At 45.2% G+C, this 21,263-nt stretch overlaps 1 protein-coding gene across 3 annotated transcripts in view; it reads left to right on the top strand.

Moving 5' to 3' along the window:
- kcnh5b (potassium voltage-gated channel, subfamily H (eag-related), member 5b) overlaps nucleotides 1-13,820 on the top strand; it is a 150,571-nt gene extending 136,751 nt beyond the window's left edge. Inside the window, exons 13-14 of one of the 3 annotated variants that reach the window (XM_040137468.1) lie at nucleotides 12,645-12,839; nucleotides 12,924-13,820. In XM_040137468.1, the coding sequence (XP_039993402.1) occupies nucleotides 12,645-12,839; nucleotides 12,924-13,739 (1,011 nt within the window). In that variant the 3' untranslated portion in view covers nucleotides 13,740-13,820. Of the gene's footprint in view, nucleotides 1-12,644 lie in introns of all 3 variants that reach the window. The other 2 variants (XM_040137467.1, XM_040137466.1) reach the window with 2 other exon arrangements.
- Nucleotides 13,821-21,263: the final 7,443 nt, after the last annotated feature.

The following is a 21,263-nucleotide window of genomic DNA, read 5'->3' as shown; positions in this document are numbered from 1 at the left end:
GTCACACATGCACACACACACACACACACACACACACACACACACACACATGCACACACACACACACACAAAACACAAAATACAATAGAAATGAAGTTGTGACTACATTTCTGTCGTAGATGACTCAGCTGTCTCGGAGTTGTCATCTCCATGTATCTCACTGTATCTCTCTTCTGGAGCTTTTGATCGTATCACGTGGTCTTCCTCGGCAGGTAGAGTTGTTATGTAATTATAGATGTTCAAATTTCCTTTTTCCCTTTTTCTTTCTCTCTCTGTTTTTCAGCAACTGACAGGCTTCCCGTCCTTGTCGGCCTAAAAGTGCAGGTTCAGAGTTGGTTCTTGACCTCGAACAGTAGTTGACGAAACAATCTCACATCGCGGTCCATTTAGTGGAGAGTCGGTGCAGCTAAATGTTGACAGTCTTAGGTGTCACCTAACTTGTTTGTCACGTTGCTGTGAAAAAGGCTTAGAAATATCGTTGCCAAACCGGCCGCATCGCTGTCTGAAACTGAGCAGAGTCAAAGTGTGCGCCAGGTTCACTCTGCTCCGTTGGCCTGCGTTGTGTTTTGCTGATTTATCTGAAAGCGACCTGTTACACAAAAAAGTCACGCTCCTCTCTAATGGGCTCCTCCGTCATCCCCGCAAACCGCCACGACGCTCTCTCACCGCATTCACACATGGCCGCTTCCTGCCGGACAATTACGGTGATGAACGAGGGCGGGGAGAGCCGCGTCTGACCGCCGGCAGCTCTGCATAAACAACAAACCATCAGCAATAAAAAAAAAAAAAGAGGGAGACTGATTTCCACCTCGGCCGTACAGTGAGAGGGATGGGGGAGACGGGCATCGGCTGATAAATGGAGGGAAACGTCAAAATAAAAAGTGCACAGAGAGCCAGAGAGGTTGGAGGTAATCAGGACCCACAATGCTTTGCAGCAGATTCCTCGCGGGCCACATTTGATATTGAGTTTGATAGATAAGGAGGCAGAAACCATCTCCTCTCTCTTGCTCTGGCCATACTGAGCATAATATCCTCTGATTTCTTTCTCACTCTCTCACCTCATTTCATCAGGCCCCTTTTATTTCCCTTTATTTTTTTTTGAAGATTCCAGTTTTTAATGTAACATATATTTTCTCCAGTGTGCAAAATACTGAGATTTGAGATTTGAGAAGATTTTTTTATTTTTATTTTTCAGTTGTCATAGCTGTGCACACTGTAAATACACAACAGGTTGACTGGTGTATTTAAACCTGTGCGGCTCATCTCCTCCTCTGCGCATTTAAAAGCCCGGCTGGAGTCCAGCAACCGGAGCTGCAGGTCTCCCAACCTGTAAACCGGCAGTAGCCGCGCAACACTGACGCCTCGCCGTCTTTTTAGCGTGACACGGTGAACGTGTGAGCACACAGCTGCTCATTTACACGTCCAGCAGTTACGGCGCGACGTGGTCACCCTTGTGCAGAGGCGTTTCTCGCTGCCTCTCATCTGCCACCGCCGCGGTGAGCGAGTGGTCAGCTGGAGGCCCAAAGCCCGCCTGGTTAGTGAACTGGCCTCGTCCTAATGAGCACTTGGTGAAGGAACAAACCGGCAGTGAAAGTCCGTTATGGACTATAAACTAAAAGCACTAATCCGATACCTCTCTCTGTTTTCTCTCTCTCCCTCTCGGTCTGGCCGTATCCAGCAAACTGCGGTGGGCTGGACTTTCTCTTCTTTAGCCCGTATATTCTCTTCCTTTTTTCGCCATGTTGTCTCTGTGTCTGTGGTTTTTTTTTTCTGTCCTGTTTTCGATTTCTTCAGGCAAATCTTTACCATAACCTTTAATGTTTCTCCTCCTCCCCTGCTCCGCCGCAATTTGTCTCCCTCTTCCCTTTTTTCTCCTCCTCTCTCCATTTTTCATTCTCCTTTTGATATGTTTTCTTTCTCATTCTCTCCCTTCCTCTCTTTTTAGTCCTGTCTCTATTGCCTTTTCTTCCTTCTTTACCTCTTGTCACCCTCCGTGTGTGTGTGTGTGTGTGTGTGTGTGTGTGTGTGTGTTTTTCTCTCTGTATTTACATTTTTAAATTAGCTTTATTAGCAGGGTTGTAATTAATTTCAGTGTTGCCAGAACAAGGTGTGCAGTTTAAGCATCTAACAGACAAGACAAAACAATGGTAACAATGCAATGTACATATATGCAGTGCTATATGTAACATACTAATGATTTAATATTACCTAATGGTTCCTCTTCCCGACCTTCCTCTTCAGTTTCCCTCTGCCCGGGTTTCCAGTGTGTAATGTTTTCTATTTTATTCCTCCCCTCCAGCCGGAATATCATGACCTGACTAAAATGAAGACATTACTCAGCCCAACCAGCGTCTCTCTGCGAAACCCTAAATAAACCCTGACACTCTCCCTCTGCTCCGCTCTTGAATATTTAAACAGGCCTGACGTACATTCGGGCAGCTCGTAAACATAACGTTGCATCTGTTCTGTCTCCGGCGCTCTCGTTCTCGTGCTTCATCGACGCTGAAATCCAGTTTAACTGATTTGAGCTGAGCCTTTATAAGGAGAGCTTTGAAGTCTGAGACAAAAATAGATTTTTGGTTCCACGATGTTTAGAGCCATCTGGAGCTGAGGGAGCAGAAGAGTCCACGTGGTTATTTCCTTAGAATAATGCCTGCTCTTATCCCCGTTTTCTGATTCGGGGAAGTAAATGAAGTCCCTTGTCTTGTTACATCGTTTTCAAGGCAGAACATTTCTCACGATGAAGCGGAACAGCGTGCCTGACTCCTCGAAACGCCACCGCTCTTTGTAGCTATTAACACCAGAGCCGTTCTGTTCTCAACATTACGACACAGTGACGTTAGCCCTGTGGGTTCATACTGTCTAACTTGTGTATCGGCTGGATGTCCACTAGTTACTTAAGAGCAGAAAAGCTCTTTGACATTGCGTTTTGTAACCGAGCTCCAGATGTTGTGAGAACCGTGATGGGCGGACGCCGGTAATGATGGAACTGATGCGGAAGCGGAGATCACTGTGTAAGGCGGACACCGGGTTTCTACTGTAATCACAGTCCCGGTTTCCAGTCTGAATGCTTGCCGAAGATCTGTGAAATTTTCTACAAGCATTTTAAAACATTTTTGGAATTTTCCTCCATTTTTCCGATCTCTTTGTCGGTTGTCTCTGTTTCCCTTTTCTCTAAATTAGGACATAAGTATGTGTAAACAGTATCTGAGTCATGACTCCGCTTGCATCAATGGAAGACTCTGACCGAATACTTTGAGAGCCGGAGGAGCAGAATTGCTTCTCTAAAAAGTGGTGATGAGTCGACTGGAAGTCACTTCCATCTCTCTGGAAGTGTTTTATAAGATTTGTGCGTCGATTTGGCTCCTGATGTAAAGAGGATGACACACTGGATCTGTGCCATAATAGTCTGTCACGGTCCTCTCGCCTCCGCAGCCACATGCAAGTTCATTGAAAAGTCGTATATCAAAGGTGCTAAAGGTGGAAGTACTGTTCTTTAAATTAACCTGAATAACTGAGGTTTTTTTTCAATTTATGTTTGGATTTTTAAAAAAAAGACTTTTCTAATTTAAACATAAACTATAGATCTAATCGAGTTTATTTAACTGAGCCTAAAGTACAAACTATATATATTCATTTGCATCTCTGTTTATGTTTCCATTAAAATGTTTTTGCAGGTTTCAAGCAAATTCCAAAAAATTGGCAAAAAGGTCCAACAGCTGTCACGTTGGAAGGAACCAGTTCCTCTCCAATTTTTTCCGGTCCAACTGCCTGAACAGGGTCATCAGTGGGCTCAGCAGGTGGGAACCAGCCCCCCTCCCTGCCTCCGAATCACACCTGCTCAGGCCACAATTACCAAAATATGGGGCGATTTTCAAAACCCTAGAGTCTTAACACCAAGAGAACCCCTGGTTTTCTCTTCCATCAGCCAGATAATTACTTTCACCTGCTTCCTCAGGTGTAAATCAGCCCCTAATTAGAAGCATGGGATAAAAGCTGGCTGCTGAGTTCTGGGTTATTTGCCTGTTATGCTGATGTGCATGTAAATCACGAGTTAATCCAATTATAAAGCTAATTAATTAGATGCAAATCAAATTAAGAAACAAGTAACACCACCTCCTTCAAATTACTGTGGTTGAGGCCCTTTGAGAGGAGCTGGAAAAACAAGAGAGAGAGACCACTAAGCATCAAGATCAGCAGGACAGGGGGGCCTTTCCTACCACAGGCTCAGACCAGATCAGACCACACAGAGCGTGGTCTTGCTGATTCATCTTCGAGCTCGCGTTTTGTGTGTTTTGTTACAGCAGCCTTCAACGGTACATTATCAGTAATATAATAAAAAAAATAAACTTTACTCACAATGCACTTTTCCTGACGGGGATAAAAAGGTTACATGGAAATAGAGGCAAGGCAGTTTTATTTATAAAACACATTTCATTACGAGCAAACTCAATGCGCTTTACTTTGTAGTACAGAGGAAAATAATACATGAAAAATGCAAAAATGATGAAGGAATAAAACAGAAAACCCAGTAGAAATGTTTTCAGTTAGCTTTTTAACGTGTAAACAGTTGTGACAGATCTCAGGTCATCAGGTTCCACAGACCAGGGACAGAGTCGTTTAAAGCGCCTTCATTAGATCTGGATCTTATTGCGGGGCGCAGTTAGGAAACAACCTCACGATGACCCGAGAGGTCCGACTGCAACGCAGGCAGCGAGCCGGCCAGAAACACCGTGGCCTCAAGCCATTAACTGCTTCGTGCGTCAAGAACAATACGAGCGCTACCACAGTACAATCAGGACGGTAGAATACAGGTAGCAGAGCAAGTCAAACAAGGTTTGGAGGTCCACAGAAGGCAGTGGGGACTGTCATGCCAAGGTCAAGCTACACGATTTTAGCCCTGATTCTCCACTCGCCGACAGTTTGTGGGGATCGTTAAGAAAGGCCCCAGATCGGAGGCAAATCGGCGTTCGCTCGGCGCTGGCAAATCCGCACTCGATCACTATTTGTGAACCGGTCGGACACGCGATCCGAGAGACTCGCTGATGAATCGTAGACGCATCGTAGTATCTGGACCTGTCGGGGAGTCCAAATCCAGGAGTGTGACAAGCGTTGTGACCCGGTTGTGACCGGCAATGAGTGCTGCGATGATCTGCAGACAGTGACAGCGCAGAGTGAGAGGAAACCTGGGGGAGGATAACAACCATGGCTACAAGAAAATCCATTCTCTCACCCATATTCTTTTCTTTTTTTCTCCTTGTTTTTTGACTTCAAATCAGCGCAACCGCTCATTTCTTGGGGACCTCCAGGTTGGAGGGAAAAAAGTCCTGTCGCGTGTCTGGCGTCGCATCATTTCCCGTGTCTCTTCTCGCGGGTGTTTTTCATGACAAGGTCCGGAGACCAGACGGACCCGTCGCGGATTCCTCCTGCTGAGAGATCTTGCCGTTTGTGACCCCCTCGTCGCCGATGAGTCCTGTCGTGTGCAAACCACAACGATTTCAAGATTCCCAATTACAAAACAACAAGTTGTGTATTTTTTTTTAACTAGCATCAGAAGTCTGCATCATCAGGCCATGTGATTGGTTAGTTGCATGGCAAATATTCCACGTGGTTTCGTGATCACATATGGGAAATATACAAACAAAATGTACCAATGCAACGACGGTCTGCATTTTTTATTCTGAAAGTGGATGCAAACTGCTGCTGGTGGCTATTTTTCGGGTAGAGGGCTCATTGGCGCCTTCACTTGATTAACATTGTTTTTTTGGCGATGGAGATGGAGACTCTTGCGGTGTCTTCTAATGTCTCTGTGAGGGCTTGTGGGTTTGTTTGTTTTTTCTCTTTCCTCTTGTGACTGCGTTATTTCTGATGTACTTCCTGTTAGGGGGTAGTCTATCTCCTCCAGGCTCTGCTTGCTAATTTCTCTTTCTATTAGCATATGCATCCACGAATCTGCATGTGGATCTCTCGGGAGAACGCTGCAGTGCTCTCAGAGGGGTGTGGGCTGGACTACGGAGGGACTACACCGACTTCATGCTCACCAGCTCTTAGATAACCCCCACGGTGTAGAATCATCAGACTGCATATTCTGTGGAAAGGTCATAAGATTATACAATTTTAATGAACAGTTTTATTCAACCTATCGACTGCCGCTGAAACATTAGCTGATTAATTGGTTAGTTGATGAGAAGAAATTGATTCAACAATTTGATGGTACGTTTGCTGCGGCATGGTTCATACCTGTGACTTCCCTTCTGGGACGATCTATCCGATCGACACACACACACACACACACACACACAGATTGTCTGGTATCTTTCAGACAAACAGCTTTTTGAGGTGGCACATGCTTTGCTGTGCAGTGACTGTATTTCAAAAACAAACGTAAGAGGACGCAGGTGTGTACAAGCTCAAAGGAAGCGTCTGTTACATAACTGTTGTTTCCACCGGGGTGCAAATAGGTTTCTCTTTTCGTCTGTGATTGAGGTTTTGTTGGCTGTTTTTGTGCACCTACATTAACAGCATTATCTTCTGTCCCGGTCATTGCTAACGTCTGAGTGGAGTAGACTCCAGAAAAACATTTAGCCTTTTCAAGCTGCACGAGGCTGACTTTTTATACATTTTTATATATTCCTATTAGTTAAGATGCCGTACGTTTGTCCTATTTTCCCAAATTAATTTCAGATGCTGCATGGACACTAGAAGCAAAATGCAGACAAAATAAATAAACATTATTGAAACACTTGCTATTTCTCTTCCCCACTAAGACAAGTTGTCCAATGCAGTCTTAATTATGTCGTCTACTAAATAATGCACTTCTTGGGGGGGTAAATTTATGTACTTTGAAACCTTTTCAGGGGTAAAACCCAGGTTTTGGTCAGCCACAGCTGACTGCAGAGCTTAGCAAAGTTAGACATGACGCAGGAGGACGTGGGTACTGTCATGAAGACTTGGAAGCAAATTTCTAGTCTCAAGTTGAACAAAAATGAGTAAGACAGCACAAAATAAACAAGACGGCCCCAGAGAGGGTTTGTGTATTTATTATTTATTATATTTATATTAAATTATTAGGTGAATAAATGACCTAGACTCTACAATTAAAATGTGTCATTTCAACTGTTAATATTCATGCATATAAGGGCGTCTTGACCTGCCCCCCCGCTACGTCAAATAAAAAAATACTATCAGAACTATTTACGCAAAAATGGTGACAAGCATCAACACTGCGGCGCAGGTTGTCGTAAAGTCAAATTACAGAAATAAGAACTCGTAAATCGTCGCGTTCCTTTAGGAGTCATGGAAAACGCTGACTTTTCTCAGCAACCACTCCCCACAGCTCCACTGTCAACTGAAAATTAGAAGGGATGGATGTTTGGGGCAAAAACGAAACCAGGTAATCCCTCCTCCCCAACAGAAATCGGTCAACATGAACACAAAGTCTGGCTGAATTAGTGAGGTGAGATGAAACGGCGACTCAGTCTGGTTTTCAGGCCAGAACTTACCCCGATGAAACTTAAAATCAGCTCTGGCTGATTGTTCTACCTTTTGTCTGAGCCTCGCCGTAAGTTATTCCATGTTCAGTAATCTTGAACCCAGTAAGGACACAATGAACTGTGGCACAAATGTTTCTTGGAAGCACAGCATTAAATTCACTTCGGCCTACATTTACCAATGGACCACAAAGGAATAACTTTAACAGACAGATAAAGTGCAAAGCGTGGAAAGGTAATGTGGAAAAAAAGGAGCTATTTGAAAAATACCATTAACTCAAACACATTGCCGGTGAATTGATGTTAACCAGCTTTTAAAACGCCTCTCAAAGAAGCGCATTACTCACCAGAGGATGAAATCAAATCCGAATGCTTTCCCTGCTGGAATGAATAAACATTTTGATTAACATGAGGCCTTTATTAACTATTCAGCAACTTAGTCTGTAACCTGATCTCATAACCTGCTCAGGTAATGGGCTAAAGAAGGTTTTATGTCATTGAAGGTCTCTCATATTAGTGGCGTGATATGATTCAACAGTTCAGCCTTAAGGTCATTTCCGACTTTCAATTATACATCTAAAGGCAAAAGCAGTCAGTCGTTAAATGGGGTTGTTATGCTGCACAGCAGATCTCACACAACACTTTTTTTATAATCTTTGTAGTAATCATACAGAAGCTCCCGGTTTCATGTTAACCTCTGCTGTTCAGCAGAGTGGCTCACGAGGAGCCATTTATCCGTCTCGCCTTCTCTTACGACTTCTCACTTCTCAGACACCGATGAGAGAGATCCATTCAGCAGCGTTGCTCATAATCCCCGGTTATTCCACGCGTGTGTCGCGTTGGACAGCCGCTTCAGACTGTGAATGAGGCTCCAGGCCGTCGGGGAGACGCAGGGACTGAATAATTGGGCCAGCGGAAGTTAGGCTGGATGTGAGAGGTCAGTCAGGCCGCTCAACCTGACGCCACAAGGTCAAGGCACTCGTTCTGAGGAGCTTGACGACGCGTTGCAGTGACGCGCTGCAGCCAAAGTCTTTATAGTGGTGGATCTGGGTAAATCACAGTGTGTCTAATGTATCACAGGGCTTCTTAACCGGGGCTTCTTGGTTCAAGCGTGCAGCTGCCATGCGCAGATACTGTAGAGAGTGGAACTAAAAAGGAAAAACTTTAGCGCTGGATGTATAAAAGGAAGGTTGTCAGTGAACGGAATCCAGGGTTTTGCAGTAATCCGGTATCAATATTGTTATCTGGCAATAGGGCTGCAGTAGTCATGAGGTTCAGGGTGTCCAAAGGTTGCCTGTCAGTTGTTTTGTCTCCCAAGCCCCTCCATTTTTCTCTCGTCTCTGTACATTAATAAGGTGGAGTCATAAAGCGTCAGATAGGTTTGAGTTGCAATTCTCTTTGCTTCAGTTTGCGCCACATAGATCCACATCTACAAACAGCCATTTATTCTGATAACAACACAATGAAAATAGGTCCCTCACAGCCAAGTTCGTTGTAACAAGCTCCAGAAAATATACTGGTACAGGATACAGCAGAGCGGTCACTAATTTTACATGTAAACAAAATGAACTGACAGTAGATGTAAAAATGATATTGGGTCTCTCAGAGCCAGCTTCATGGTAACAAGCTCTAGGCAATACCAAAACAAAGACATAAATAATTAGGCTAACTGTTGGTTAGCAAATTACACCACGGAGGTACTGCATCTTATGACGCTACAAATCAAGCTAACAAAGTCCCAGATAACGTGGTGAGCTCAATAAATTACTCTGCAACAAATTACTCACAATCAATATTGTGACAAAAGCATTTGCTATGGTAGTTAGAGGCCTTGAAGTTACTCAAATCATCCCTCAAAGTATTTTTAGGGAGCTTGTTACGGATCAACCTACCGCAGGGACGGGATACAGCAGACTGGTGCGCACCAGTCCCGGTGGAAAACTAATAACAACACGTGGTGAGCAATATTAACAAATATAAAATAGCAAATAACAGTACTAAGATGGAAAGTAAGTGCAAGTGGAATCATTACCTCTGCTACACAGGTGTACATCCAGCTGTGTGAAGAAAACCGCCTTGCCTGGAACAGACAGTTCTCCAGTGCAGTGACAACAGAAGAAGAAAACTGCCCAATCAGAACTGAGCATGAGCGTGCAAACACGCCTGCGAGCTTCAGGCTTATTAGAGAGCCTTTGAGTCCGCATGTGAGAGCAGGGAGTTAGCATGTGTCTCTATGTGTAGGGGAGGCCCAGGAGGACGTCTGAAACCGCGTTTGGGAAGCAGCAAAGCAGGCGCAAACCCTGGTTCAGGTCGAGGTTGTGCTCGAGGGGCCGAGGTCAGAGACACACTGGGGCTACGGCGTTCAGAGCGAGCTGCAAGGGTCAAGGGATGGATACAGGGAAGTCGGCGAGGAACAGCGGTGCTAGACAGGCTTTGAGATGACGAGCCCTTGTTGAGGCAGGCTCTGTTGGGACGGATGCAGAGGACAAATCCGCTTCACAGCAGGGACTCCCCTCCAGCTCGATTAGTCAGCAACGGCTGTCAAGGGTGGGCAACGATTAAATATTAATAACAAAATGGAACACATGGACAGAAAAACAGATTGTTGTTGTTTCGGTAAAGAAAAGGGGAGTCGTCTGACGGCGCAGTTTCGTTTCCAAATTTAAGTACTTGTTGCACCATCAACTGTGTTTCCTTAGTCCAAGTGTTTAGCTCTGGGCAACCAGTGTCTAGTAAGTGGAGACTGAGCGGAGATTGTTTTGTCAACAGCTATTTCTTAGGCCAGGAATAAACTGCCAAGCTCAACTTTTAGGCCAACGTGGATGAAGAGTCCCAAAAGTGCTCAAAATAATGGGGCTGTTTGAACCCACGCAGTTGCATCTCTAAGTGAGCAAACATCGGTTGCTGATGAAGAATGAGCAAGCAGGTGGACCTTGAGTCGAGATTGTTTTGTCAACAGTTTCTCTAAATCTTAGGCAGAATCCAATAAATTTTACCAGATAAACTGTAATTGGCCACGGAGAGCTGGTCAATGTCTGGGTGTGTGGGCGTGTGGGTGTGTGAGAGAATATGGGTAATGAACTGAAGTTGTCCGTAAGGTCCCTGCGTGGGCAGTTGACCTGGTTTCACCGTAAATGTCAGCCTTTTATAGGAGCAGAATGATGAGCTGTCCACTGGACAATTTCTGTCCTTATTAGTATAGTATTAAGACAACCTAGGCTTTAGCTCAGTGTTTCTGTGAGCGGAGACTGGGCGCTCATTTAGTTGACGGGAAAGTGACGTGTGACACAGTTTCCAGACTGGACTCTAACCCAGGATCTTCTTTCACTCTCAGCTTAACTGACACTTCAAATCCTTTCATTACTTTCACTTAAAGTGACGTACTCCTTACAGCCCTTTCACTTCAACTGACGCTTCACTTCCTTTCAGCACTTTCCTTTCAAATGACTACGCAATTCTCGCACTTTCACCTTAACCCCCTCTTGGTGTTTTTTTTGTTATTTCACCTCAGTCCACACTTCAGCTCCTTTCTGCGCTTTCAGTTGAATGGACATATCAACCTCATTTAGTGCGTAAACTTCAACCGGTTTCCACGCTGAGTGCCGCTTTCACTTCTCTTAGTTCTTCTGTTTCAGTTGCCACATCGACTTCTTTCAGAGCTTCAGTAACTTCATTATAATCTCCCAGGAAATTTAAGCTGTTTGACTTGTTTCTGCAACTGCAATTTTTCAGTGGAAGAGAGAACACTTACATTTCTTTAAGAAACTGTAGCTTTTCTACCTTAAATATAAAGTTGCTTTGTTCTCAGGGAAAAACGTCTGATGTGAAGAAGGAAGATGAATCTGTTAAGCTCCACGTAAGGTATATTTCCATTAACTTGCATCAGTCAGCTGAGGGTAATGGCTTTACTGGACGGCTTTCAGAAAATATCCGGGATACTGTAAATGTGACTGCTTAAAGATAAATAAATGCAATGTCGGAAACTAGAAACAGAAGCTCACCAATGCTTCTGTAGAGGATTAAAGGTAAAAATACAGAAATATCCTGTCTACATACTGATATTCATGGGTATTTTTCCGTTTTCAGATCCATATACTTTTCACCGTAGTGTTTGGATGAACTTATACGCATCAGAACTGTCACAGATACTTGCGTCTGGTGCTTTTTGGTTCTTGACGTGGCAACAGGCGGGGACGGAAGCTCCCGAAGTTAATAGAAAGTAAAGTTAGTCAGTGGAGGCTGATCGTATTTGATCCTGTCATGTCAGCATCCTCAGTTGTTGTGACTGAGTCTTGTTTTGATTTATACACAAAGACAGTAGACTCTTTTTTCTTTTGAGAGAGTGACGAGTAAAAAAAAACAAAACGTTTCATTTACTTACTTACCACGCTGCACGTGTCGCAGTTGATTTAATTAAAAGTGTTAATCTTCCAGGTTATGCCTCCCGGAAGCTGCGGAGATTTGAATTAATTGACGGGACTTCTCAATCTCCCGCTCCTCAAATTTTCTCTTCTAGCTTCGAGCAGGCTGCGCTTGGTTTGGCCCAGTAGGCTCCAAGGAGCAGTGGTTGGATGAGCAGGAAGTATGGAGTTTAGGAGGTAAAAAATGGTCGGTTGGGTAGATTATGGACGGGCGGCGAGGTGGGCAACTTCCTGCGCGTCCATCTTTAAGCCAGAAGACCGACTCAGGTTGCCATCTATTGGGATTATTATCATATTTACCAAGAATAACACTTCAATCGCCAGTTGGATGGCTGGCTGCCTGCCTGGCAGGGATTTCTGTCATTCCCAATGTAATTAGTGTGTAAGAGGAGCCAGGAGAGAGCCTGGCTCCAGATTTAGGCTGAATAATACAGGGGGAGGTGTAGGAGCACTGATGGATAATTTAAGACGGATCTCCGGAATCCAGCTACGCTTTGCAGTACGTGAGTGCACTGAAAACATGTCATGTGAATGTACATTTTAAGACAGACCGACAGATTTCCATAATAATAAATCTTCTACTTTTTTTCTCACTGTTATAGAGAAAGGCCTCCAATGATTAATGTGCAACGGTTGGCGGGGAACACCAGAGGGAGCATTACTATTCATAGTATTCGTATGAAATGATAAGTGTTCTGATAAGCACCATGTTGTTTCCATGTTTCCCCCGCAGATAATTTTCCGCAAGATCAGTGAGGTGAAGAAGGAGGAAGAGGAGAGGCAGCGAGCGAAGAACGAGGTGCAGCTCACCATCCCGCAGGACCATCCGGTCCGGAAGCTTTTCCAGAAGTTCAAGCAGCAGAAGGAGCTCCGCAGCCAGGGAGCGTCTGCCGCCTCGCAGGTGGACCTGGAGAAGAACCAGCTGCAGGTGGAACAGCACCAGCACCTGCACCCCCACAGCCTGCAGCTTGGCCACTCCAGCCTGCAGCACTCTCTGCCGCTCAGCCTACAGCGGCCCCACTCCTCCATGCAGAACGGGGCCCCGCCCAGCAGCAGCGTGCTGACCGTGTCACAGGTCACGCCCATGCAGAGCTCCCTGGCGTACGGCCATCCCGGCGAGCCTCCCGCCAAGCAGAACAACTGTGATATCATGGAGCTGCAGCCCAGTTCTGCCGGAGGGGGAGGTGAGCAGACTGTCCGGCTCAAAGTCAGCACCAGCCCTGCTCTGGGAAAGCCGGCCCCCAAGGCCAGCGGCTGGATGCGCCTGAAAAATAACATGGCCCCAGTGGAGGCCAGGAAGGAGGGCCTGAACAACAACGTCAAGGCTGTTTCTGTGGAGATGCTCTCTCAGGAGGGCAAAGGTTTGGAGGCAGGGGGTAGTGGGGATGTGGAGGAGGGCGGGGTGTCGAGTAACAATCCCCTCCGAAAGACGGACTCCTGCGACAGTGGCATCACCAAGAGCGAGCTGCGGATCGACCGGGCGGGGGAGGCTCGGACCCCCGCCGCGGTCACCCCGCTCCTCCACAGCCCTCTCCCCGGAGGAGCGGGGTCCCCTCACCCTTTCTGCCCCATTCCGGAGCAGGCCCTGCAGGCCGCCCTTCACGAGACCAGGCTGGAGCTCCGGGAGGACATCCAGACTCTGGGAGGCCGCCTGGGCACCCTGGAGAGTCAGGTAGCTGAGATTATCAAACTGCTGTCAGACAAGAGGCGGCCGTCCACGGGGCCGCCGTCTGCCTCCACCACACCCAAAACCAAAATACAACGTCAGGACATTTTCACCGTTTCCAGGCCTGTTTCTCCAGACTCAGAGAAGGACGAGGGGCTCTGAAGAGAGCTGAACCGGTGGTGTAGCGTGATCACATGGCACATTGTTCTTCTACGATCACAATTATCAGTTCGAGGTTACGCTCGTTTTTGGGGCATCCAGCTCTGTCAGATTCAGCAGTGCCACTGGTCTCAATTCTCTGAGATAAAAAACTGGCTTCTTTAACATTTGCACACTGACTATCTCCAGGTCACGCGGGAGTCCACGCTCCACACTGACCCGGATCCCATGTTTTTTTGATTGTACATACCTCTCTATGCATGTCCAGCTGGATTCTGGCCTGCCAAAGAAACAACAACTGAACATACTTATTGCCTGTATATTATGCAGTTGACTGCATGCAAATCGAATTTAAAGAGACATTTTATTGAGCTACACTGTACATATGAATATTTTTCATTGATAATTTACTATGTGGACATTCAGGGTTTGCATACTGGTAGCACTATAAACATTAAATAACAAAAAGGGTTTACTGGCAAAGGGACTGTGCATGGATTATTTATAAATAGAGAAATCGAAAGGGATGAAGGTTGTTTTGTTTTTTTCTTTGCCTGTGAGATGAAATAGAATCTGATTCTGCTGTCACCTCGCCCTCCAAGAACACAGATTGCCATATGTGAAGAAGCAGCATCCCTTAACGCAGGGAGGGAATTTTTTCTGGTTGGAGGTGAATCTTTTTATATCGGTTGGTGATTTTGCTTCTTATAATAATTTCTATTTTTGATTACGGAAACGTCCTTGGCCTCGTTTTGATGTCCGGTAAACCCTCAAATGGTTATTTTGTTAGAATCCTCCCTCTGTCTATGCATTGCTCGGGTACGACTCTAGAATATTCTGAATATTACACCTTTGTTATCATGTTGGTGAATGAAAGAAATGCGCTTTTTTTTTCCTTTTTTTTTTTCTTAATTTCTTTTGTTCCATTCCTCTGCGTGGATCAGGGATGGCAGAATGCACTTTGGGTAAAGCTGGGATGACTAGAAGGCTTTGGGGACATAACACGGAGTTTAGTTCACATAAAAGTCCACTCAGCACAGTGACATGTAATCCCACAGCCCCGGCACCACACACGGCAGTCTTAACCAGCGAGCGTCTCGCCGAAGCCCGCTCCGAATTCCATTAAGGACAGCAGCTTCGCCGCAAAAAGCTCAAGTAATAAAAAATAGAATACTGTACTTTTTATGATATCAGTTTTCTAAATCTGCATGCAAAGGAGTAGTTTTATGCTCCAGAGTGCGCACATATAGCCTGCAGTGTGTGTGTGTGAGCGTGTGTGCGTCCCTACATATACACATATGCATACACATGCACGGTGTGACGGCGTCTCTTGATGTGAACCCTGACGGCCCAGGGAGACTTTTGCTGCTCAGAAGTCAGATCAGTGGGGTTTTTTTTTTTCGTTGTTGTTGGAAGTCAAGATTTTTTCAGGCCTTTTGAGATTCAGACGCTGTCCCTCCTCGCCCTGCAGTGCAGCAGCGCTCATCCCATGACACACACACACACACACACACACATACACGATGAGGCAGAATAGGGAGAATAAGGTGTACAGCAGCCGTCACAAAAGCTTCAGTCGGTTTTAAATGACTAGATTTAAGTCGTTCCTGCTTTGTTGCCCAGAGTGTGGAGTGATTGGACAGGTGGCAGAAAACAGGCTGATGTGAGAGAAGGAATTCACAAGCCAGATGTGACTTAGATGGTTCACGCCTTCCCCTGGCCATACCGGAGGTCATTAGCTCCTGGATAAGTAAACAGCTGCTTTCTTTTGTGGTCAGACTCAGACAAGGATGTTGTGGGCCACAGTCTGCACCTTCAAGCCCCAGGGCTACCAGGGTGCAGTGAATGGTTGAATTGCTGAGCACAGGACCCTCTCAGCTGAAGTGTACTGCTTTTGACAGGGCAGCAGATCTGTTCAGTGTCCGGCCTGGTTGCTAGATTTGTGATGCCACTGCAAGGTGTCCGTGCAGAGAGGGGTGGTGCAAACGGCACATTTTTAAAAAGATGAAAACATAACAAGTTTTTGCGTACTTATCAGTGTAACGCCAGGATCAGAGTATGCAGAATGGCCCGATCCGACAGAAGCAGGGCGTCGGAAAAGAGCATTGGCAGATGTAACCGGCACTACACACGGCCACCATGGAACAACCAGCACATATGCGAATTCATTTACCTCCTTTAACTGGTTTCACAGCATCCACGATGTCCGCACAGTCCCCCCGGTTCTGACATCGAAGGCGTGGGGGGGGGGTTGGAACGCCGTTCGCCGATCTGACCGGCGCGTTGCTTGAAACGTGGGGGTGCGTCAATCCTGGCCCCTCTCGCTCGATCCCCTTTGCACGTCATTCAGGTCGTCAAAGACCTCGATGTGTTGGAACAAGGATTTAACGCATCGTGACGACCCGATCTGAAGGAGTGACCCTTTTTAAAAGAAAAAATACTGTGTGGTCTGATCCCGGCGTTCGGTAGATGGGTGTGCACGAAGCAGAATCTAAGAGGTAACTGACAATGCATTGGAAATGTGAAAAAAAAACTATTTTTTAATGGTCCCAGTTCCACATGAAGACACGTCTGTCACTCTCGGATAAAAAGTGTCAGCTCAAACTAACGTTGTTGTCATTTACCGTTTTCGGGCTCTCAGAACTTTCCAGTAAACCACATACTGCACCGAAATTAAAGCAAGTGTTTTCCGTCCCGGTTGAAGCCGATCGCGATGTTAGACATGCTGACTCGTTCAGATCTGTGTCTCTCTGCTGTCAGCGGAGGGGAAAATGATGAGCATTATTACCTCTGTAATGCTAATTGGCCTAAAAATCACACCTGATGAAGACGAGTTTAGACATGTCACTGTCACTATGTGCTAATCAGGTTCTGCTTTGGAACGTTTTGGAGAGAAAACAGTTTTAATGGCTTCCATTGTGCAAATGAGAACATTTCATTTAAATGGGAATTCCATCCTGTGCACGCAGGCCTCTTTTTCTGCACCAACCTGCTTCGCACTCAGTCACTGCTGGGAGTTTCCCAGTGCAGCCCCTTGTCCCCGCTGCTGTTGGCCACTGAGCAGATCCCCTGTAAGAACCAGGGGCAAGTGCCTTGCTCAGGGGCACCTCGGCGGCAGTTTGAAAGGATTTGGCCCCCAGGATCGATGCGGGAAAGAATTTAGTACCACTGTACCTGTGTAGAGCAGCACGTGCCAGTATGCCTCATGTCTCTTATCTTACTGACATGTCTCTTATAGGGAGTATGGAGCAAGGCTATGCAACACTGGATTCTCCTGCAGTTGAAAAGAGGCTGATTCTGATGGACTTTTTATTGTTCCAAGGTACATAGTGTCACTAGCCGAGCCAGGATAAGGGCAGTTATTGCAAATATATCTATTTGAGGGATTGAGGGTTTATTTGGGAACCAAACTTACCAAATGATGAGTTGCATAAAATCAAGATGAACTGTTGAACTATCTAGGGAAGGCATGAGTCTCTCAGTCTAACACTTTCTCCCCAAGTGGATGAATCCTAATGAGTTTGATGAGTTTTCATGTACTAATAACTTTATTTTTTGTAGCACTTTTCAAAAACAAGTGCTTTACAAGGAGATAAAACCGAGAAGCACCGGATAAATATAGAATAAATGAACTAGATTAAAATAATACGGTAACGAATGAGGTCAGAACATAATTGCACTTAAACACAGGATAAAAACACAACAGCAGTTCATGAGAATGCAATTCTAAAATAATGCGTATTTAAGAGATTCAAACAAAGAGACAGGGCTGGTCTGCCTGATCTCCTCCAGCACGTCGTCCCAGATTAGAGCCGCCCTGCCTCCTAAGGCCTGGTCTCCTCTGGTCTTCAGCCACGACCCCAGGAACTATTAACAGATGGGGGTTGTATGGGGTTAGCAGAGATATAGACAGGGGTCAACCCCACACGTGCCCTAAAAGTAATCATCAAATCTTACAATCTGCTCTACGACGTACAGGTAGCCAGTGTAGGGATGGCAAGATTGGGGTTCTGTGTTCTTTTGTTGGATCTTGTCAGAGGTCTTGCTGCAGCACTCTGGACCAGTTTAAAGCTTGTACAGGTTGCATTGACTCAGACGGGAATGCAGCGCCACCAACAGGTCAAAATTCTTTTCTTTTTGCCACTTGTCCAACACTTGACTTCCTGACAGGAGATCTCTAAAACGAGTGTCTGAATTCCAGTCAGTTTCTGCCGTAGTTTAGACTAAAGCCAAGATGCTGACTTGCCCAACGTTACATGCTAAATATGAGCATGTTCATATTAAATAGTTATCACGCTAAGGTAAGCGTGCTTTGACCGATTGAAGCTTAGTCTGACGAGCTGAGTTAGAAGATCCTAAAAATGGCCCCTTTTTTGATTTCAGTAACAACATGGATTTCCCTCTGGCGCCCCCCCTCAGGTCAAACTCAACAAACAGCTAAAAGGACTAAAATAGAAACAGACTGCTCTTGGCAAACGAATCAAGAAAATTACTTGATATACTGTGATAAAAAAAACAACAACAATAATTTTCATGTCATAATTTCAAGTAAAACTTTCAACTCTTTTCCCTCATTTCAACTGCATGAAACTTAGAATGACTTTCCACTAGATTCCAAGTAACCAAGACCAGTTATATGCAGTAACAAGGTTTTCGATGCATCAACATTATCACAGGAGACAAATATGTTTGTTTTTTTTCTTTGAGGCATTCAGATGGGGGAAAATTACATGTTTGCTACTATTTCCAACCAAACATGGACCAACATGCTACTTACACTGTTGGAGTTCTCTTTCTATTTGTGGACCTGTTCTGATGGACCACGCTCTGGATCTGGTCTGATTGTCCTTGGGTCTCTTTCAGGCTGGGTCTCCCGTTTGAAAAGGTTCATTCATGCACGATGGGTTCGGGTTTGAGTTTCGTGAGTCCCTCTCTGGATCGGCTCCAAAATGCTTGGCCCAGGCTGTCCTCCACTTTCCAGAGAGGTTGACGACGTTCCCTCCTGTGGTTTTGATGTTAACATGTGTGCATGGTTTTACAGGAGCTATCATGCAATTAATGCACACTGTCATATTTTATTAGGCTTCCTGCACACCTCTGACTTCCAGGTCTTCATTTCTTGACTCAGTTTGAAAGGAAAATCCACTTTAATACACTTACACGTCACATTATGGTGATCATTAAGTGAAGTGAATGGGGTACTGTATTTCCAGTAGAGTTTGACAACGTAATTTTTCCCATCTTATACACCTCACATCAGGTTTTGACCACCTTCTTGAGACCTCTATCGTAGACAGGTTAGTCCATAGTTGCCGTCGCAGCCTGTGTCTCTGTGGAGGTGCAGATGGTAGTGTGTGAGGCATTGTGCCCCTTTTCTGGCAAAGTTTTTCTAGTTTGACCAACCGAGCCTAACACACTTGGCTTTCCTTCACTGGGCTACAGAGTCCCTGCTCCGAGGGACCTTTTTGAAGCTTTTGGGGAAACCAGGAAATCACTTACTGATGTTCGAGGAATACTGGATGCAGCAAAAATGTAAATTACAAAATAACTCCCAGAATGCACCAAACGCTAGAGATGTACTGTACGTTTGTCTCTAGACCTGAGATGATTATATCTGCAGAGGCTGCCAGTGGCCCGACGGTACAGCTTAAGATCACACCTGACAAAAACAAAAGCCACACGAGGATGAGGGATCTAGTTGTTTGGTTCTGGTGGAACAGTCATTCCCCTCTTTTTCTGCAATTGCAAAACTTTTAAATCATAGAAATGATCAAATTGATTTTCTAATCATTCGGAGTTATGTGGGAATCCTGCTCTTGAAGTTTTCCTTGAATGGCATTTCCGAAACTGAGCTCGTATTTGAAGGATGTTTGTCTTTGAAGCCAGGAACTGAGATCCCTGGTATGAAACTCTTTTCCCACGGAGAAAGTGTGTGTGGCGAAGCTCTTCGGCCTGTAGCTCAGCTACTTTTGATGCTAAGATGGCTGCCCATAGGGGCGCTGTGTGGAAAAATGTTAAGCAGAGAGCATAGTCTTTCAAAGGAAGAACAAAAAAACGTGTTGGCTTTTGATAGAGTGGTTTGATCAGACATCCAGAGAAACTGGAATGTAAATTCGAGCACATCCCTAACTTACTACAAAGTGTCCCCGAAAGTTGCTCCCGCACTTCAGATCACACAAATAACTGGAGGAAATCTTCAACAAAATGGCTGCATGCCACGGATTCTCCCTTCATGCCGCTGCCAGTACCTCAGTCCAGCAAGAGATTTATTACCTTTATTTTTTACTATTTAAAATATATATATATATATACAACCCTATCCAACAAAGAGTAATTAAAAAAAATATACGCCAATATCTGATTGCTTAGATCTAGTTGGCAGTGCTTTGCTAAGTCAAGTTCAGTTATGGAAGATTTTCTGTTTTTCTGGAAAAAGTAAGTGTAGCATGTTTATTCCTACTTTGGGCAAACATCTACATCTGCGTGACAGGTGAAGCCATCTCCCGCGTGTTTTCTGCGTCTTCGCTGCTCTCCTTGCAGTTCCGGCTTGGAAAACTAGCGGTTGGGTCAGGTTTGCTTTAGAGTGAGCCCCACCATTTAAGATTTTCATTAGCATTTCTCTCATTTTACAACGTTCAAGAAGAAACCTTCACCTGCACTGAAGTGTACCACTGGAATAATAGGATACTTTCACAGTGTTTTTTCTGTTTTAAATATAGAAGTCAGGTAATTAAAAGGTCATTTAAATAATGCATCATAAAGCTGTAAGGGTTTTATTTCTATATCTATGAAGTGTAAAGGCTTCTAAATGTAATTTCTTTCTGTGATTCCATTTACCAATATCTCCGCCTTTCAGTACAGTTAGCGTTTTCTTTTGGCTTTAATGTACAGATGTGTTAGCAGCGTCCGACCCGCCAAGCAACAGCTGGAGCTCCCGCCGGCCAGATGCTGTGCTGGCAGAAAGCAGAGCTCAATCACAGCTTCTCAATTATTCATGGATCATTTAAAGACAGAATGAGAAAATGGAAATATTAACTTATTCTTTTCTCCAACAATATTTTAAATATGACTTAAACACAGTAAAAGTCTCTTTACTCCAGGCTCCGTACGTTACTGCGTAACGTAACGTGACAGACGGGGCCATTTCAGAGGTTAGTGCTGCAGTTTGAAGCTCTGAGTGACTCCTTTCTAACATAAGACCCGAGAAAAGGGCTCCCTCGGCGGTCTGGGACGCAGGACAGGGGCCTCCTCCGACGGCTTCGACCGTGTATCGAGTTTCAGAGTTTTCCCGTGGGTGAACTGGCCTGAAACTTTGCGACTTGTCAGGTCGTGTGAGGAGACGCGGGCAGCAGAGAGCTCATCCTCTCCTTTATTCATTTGACAAGAGAATGAAGGGCAGCTCCTCCTGTGATCTGAGCCCTACAGACACACACACACACACACACACACGCACACGCACACACTTTTCAGCACAGGCTTTTTCAGCTTTGCCACTTGAATGTACAACAGCCCTCCCAACCCCCGTCC

The sequence above is a fragment of the Xiphias gladius genome, chromosome 10, assembly GCF_016859285.1.
Source record: "Xiphias gladius isolate SHS-SW01 ecotype Sanya breed wild chromosome 10, ASM1685928v1, whole genome shotgun sequence".
NCBI lineage: Eukaryota > Metazoa > Chordata > Actinopteri > Istiophoriformes > Xiphiidae > Xiphias > Xiphias gladius.
Note: the sequence above shows the minus strand (reverse complement) of the source record. Positions and strands in the feature narration are given on the sequence as shown.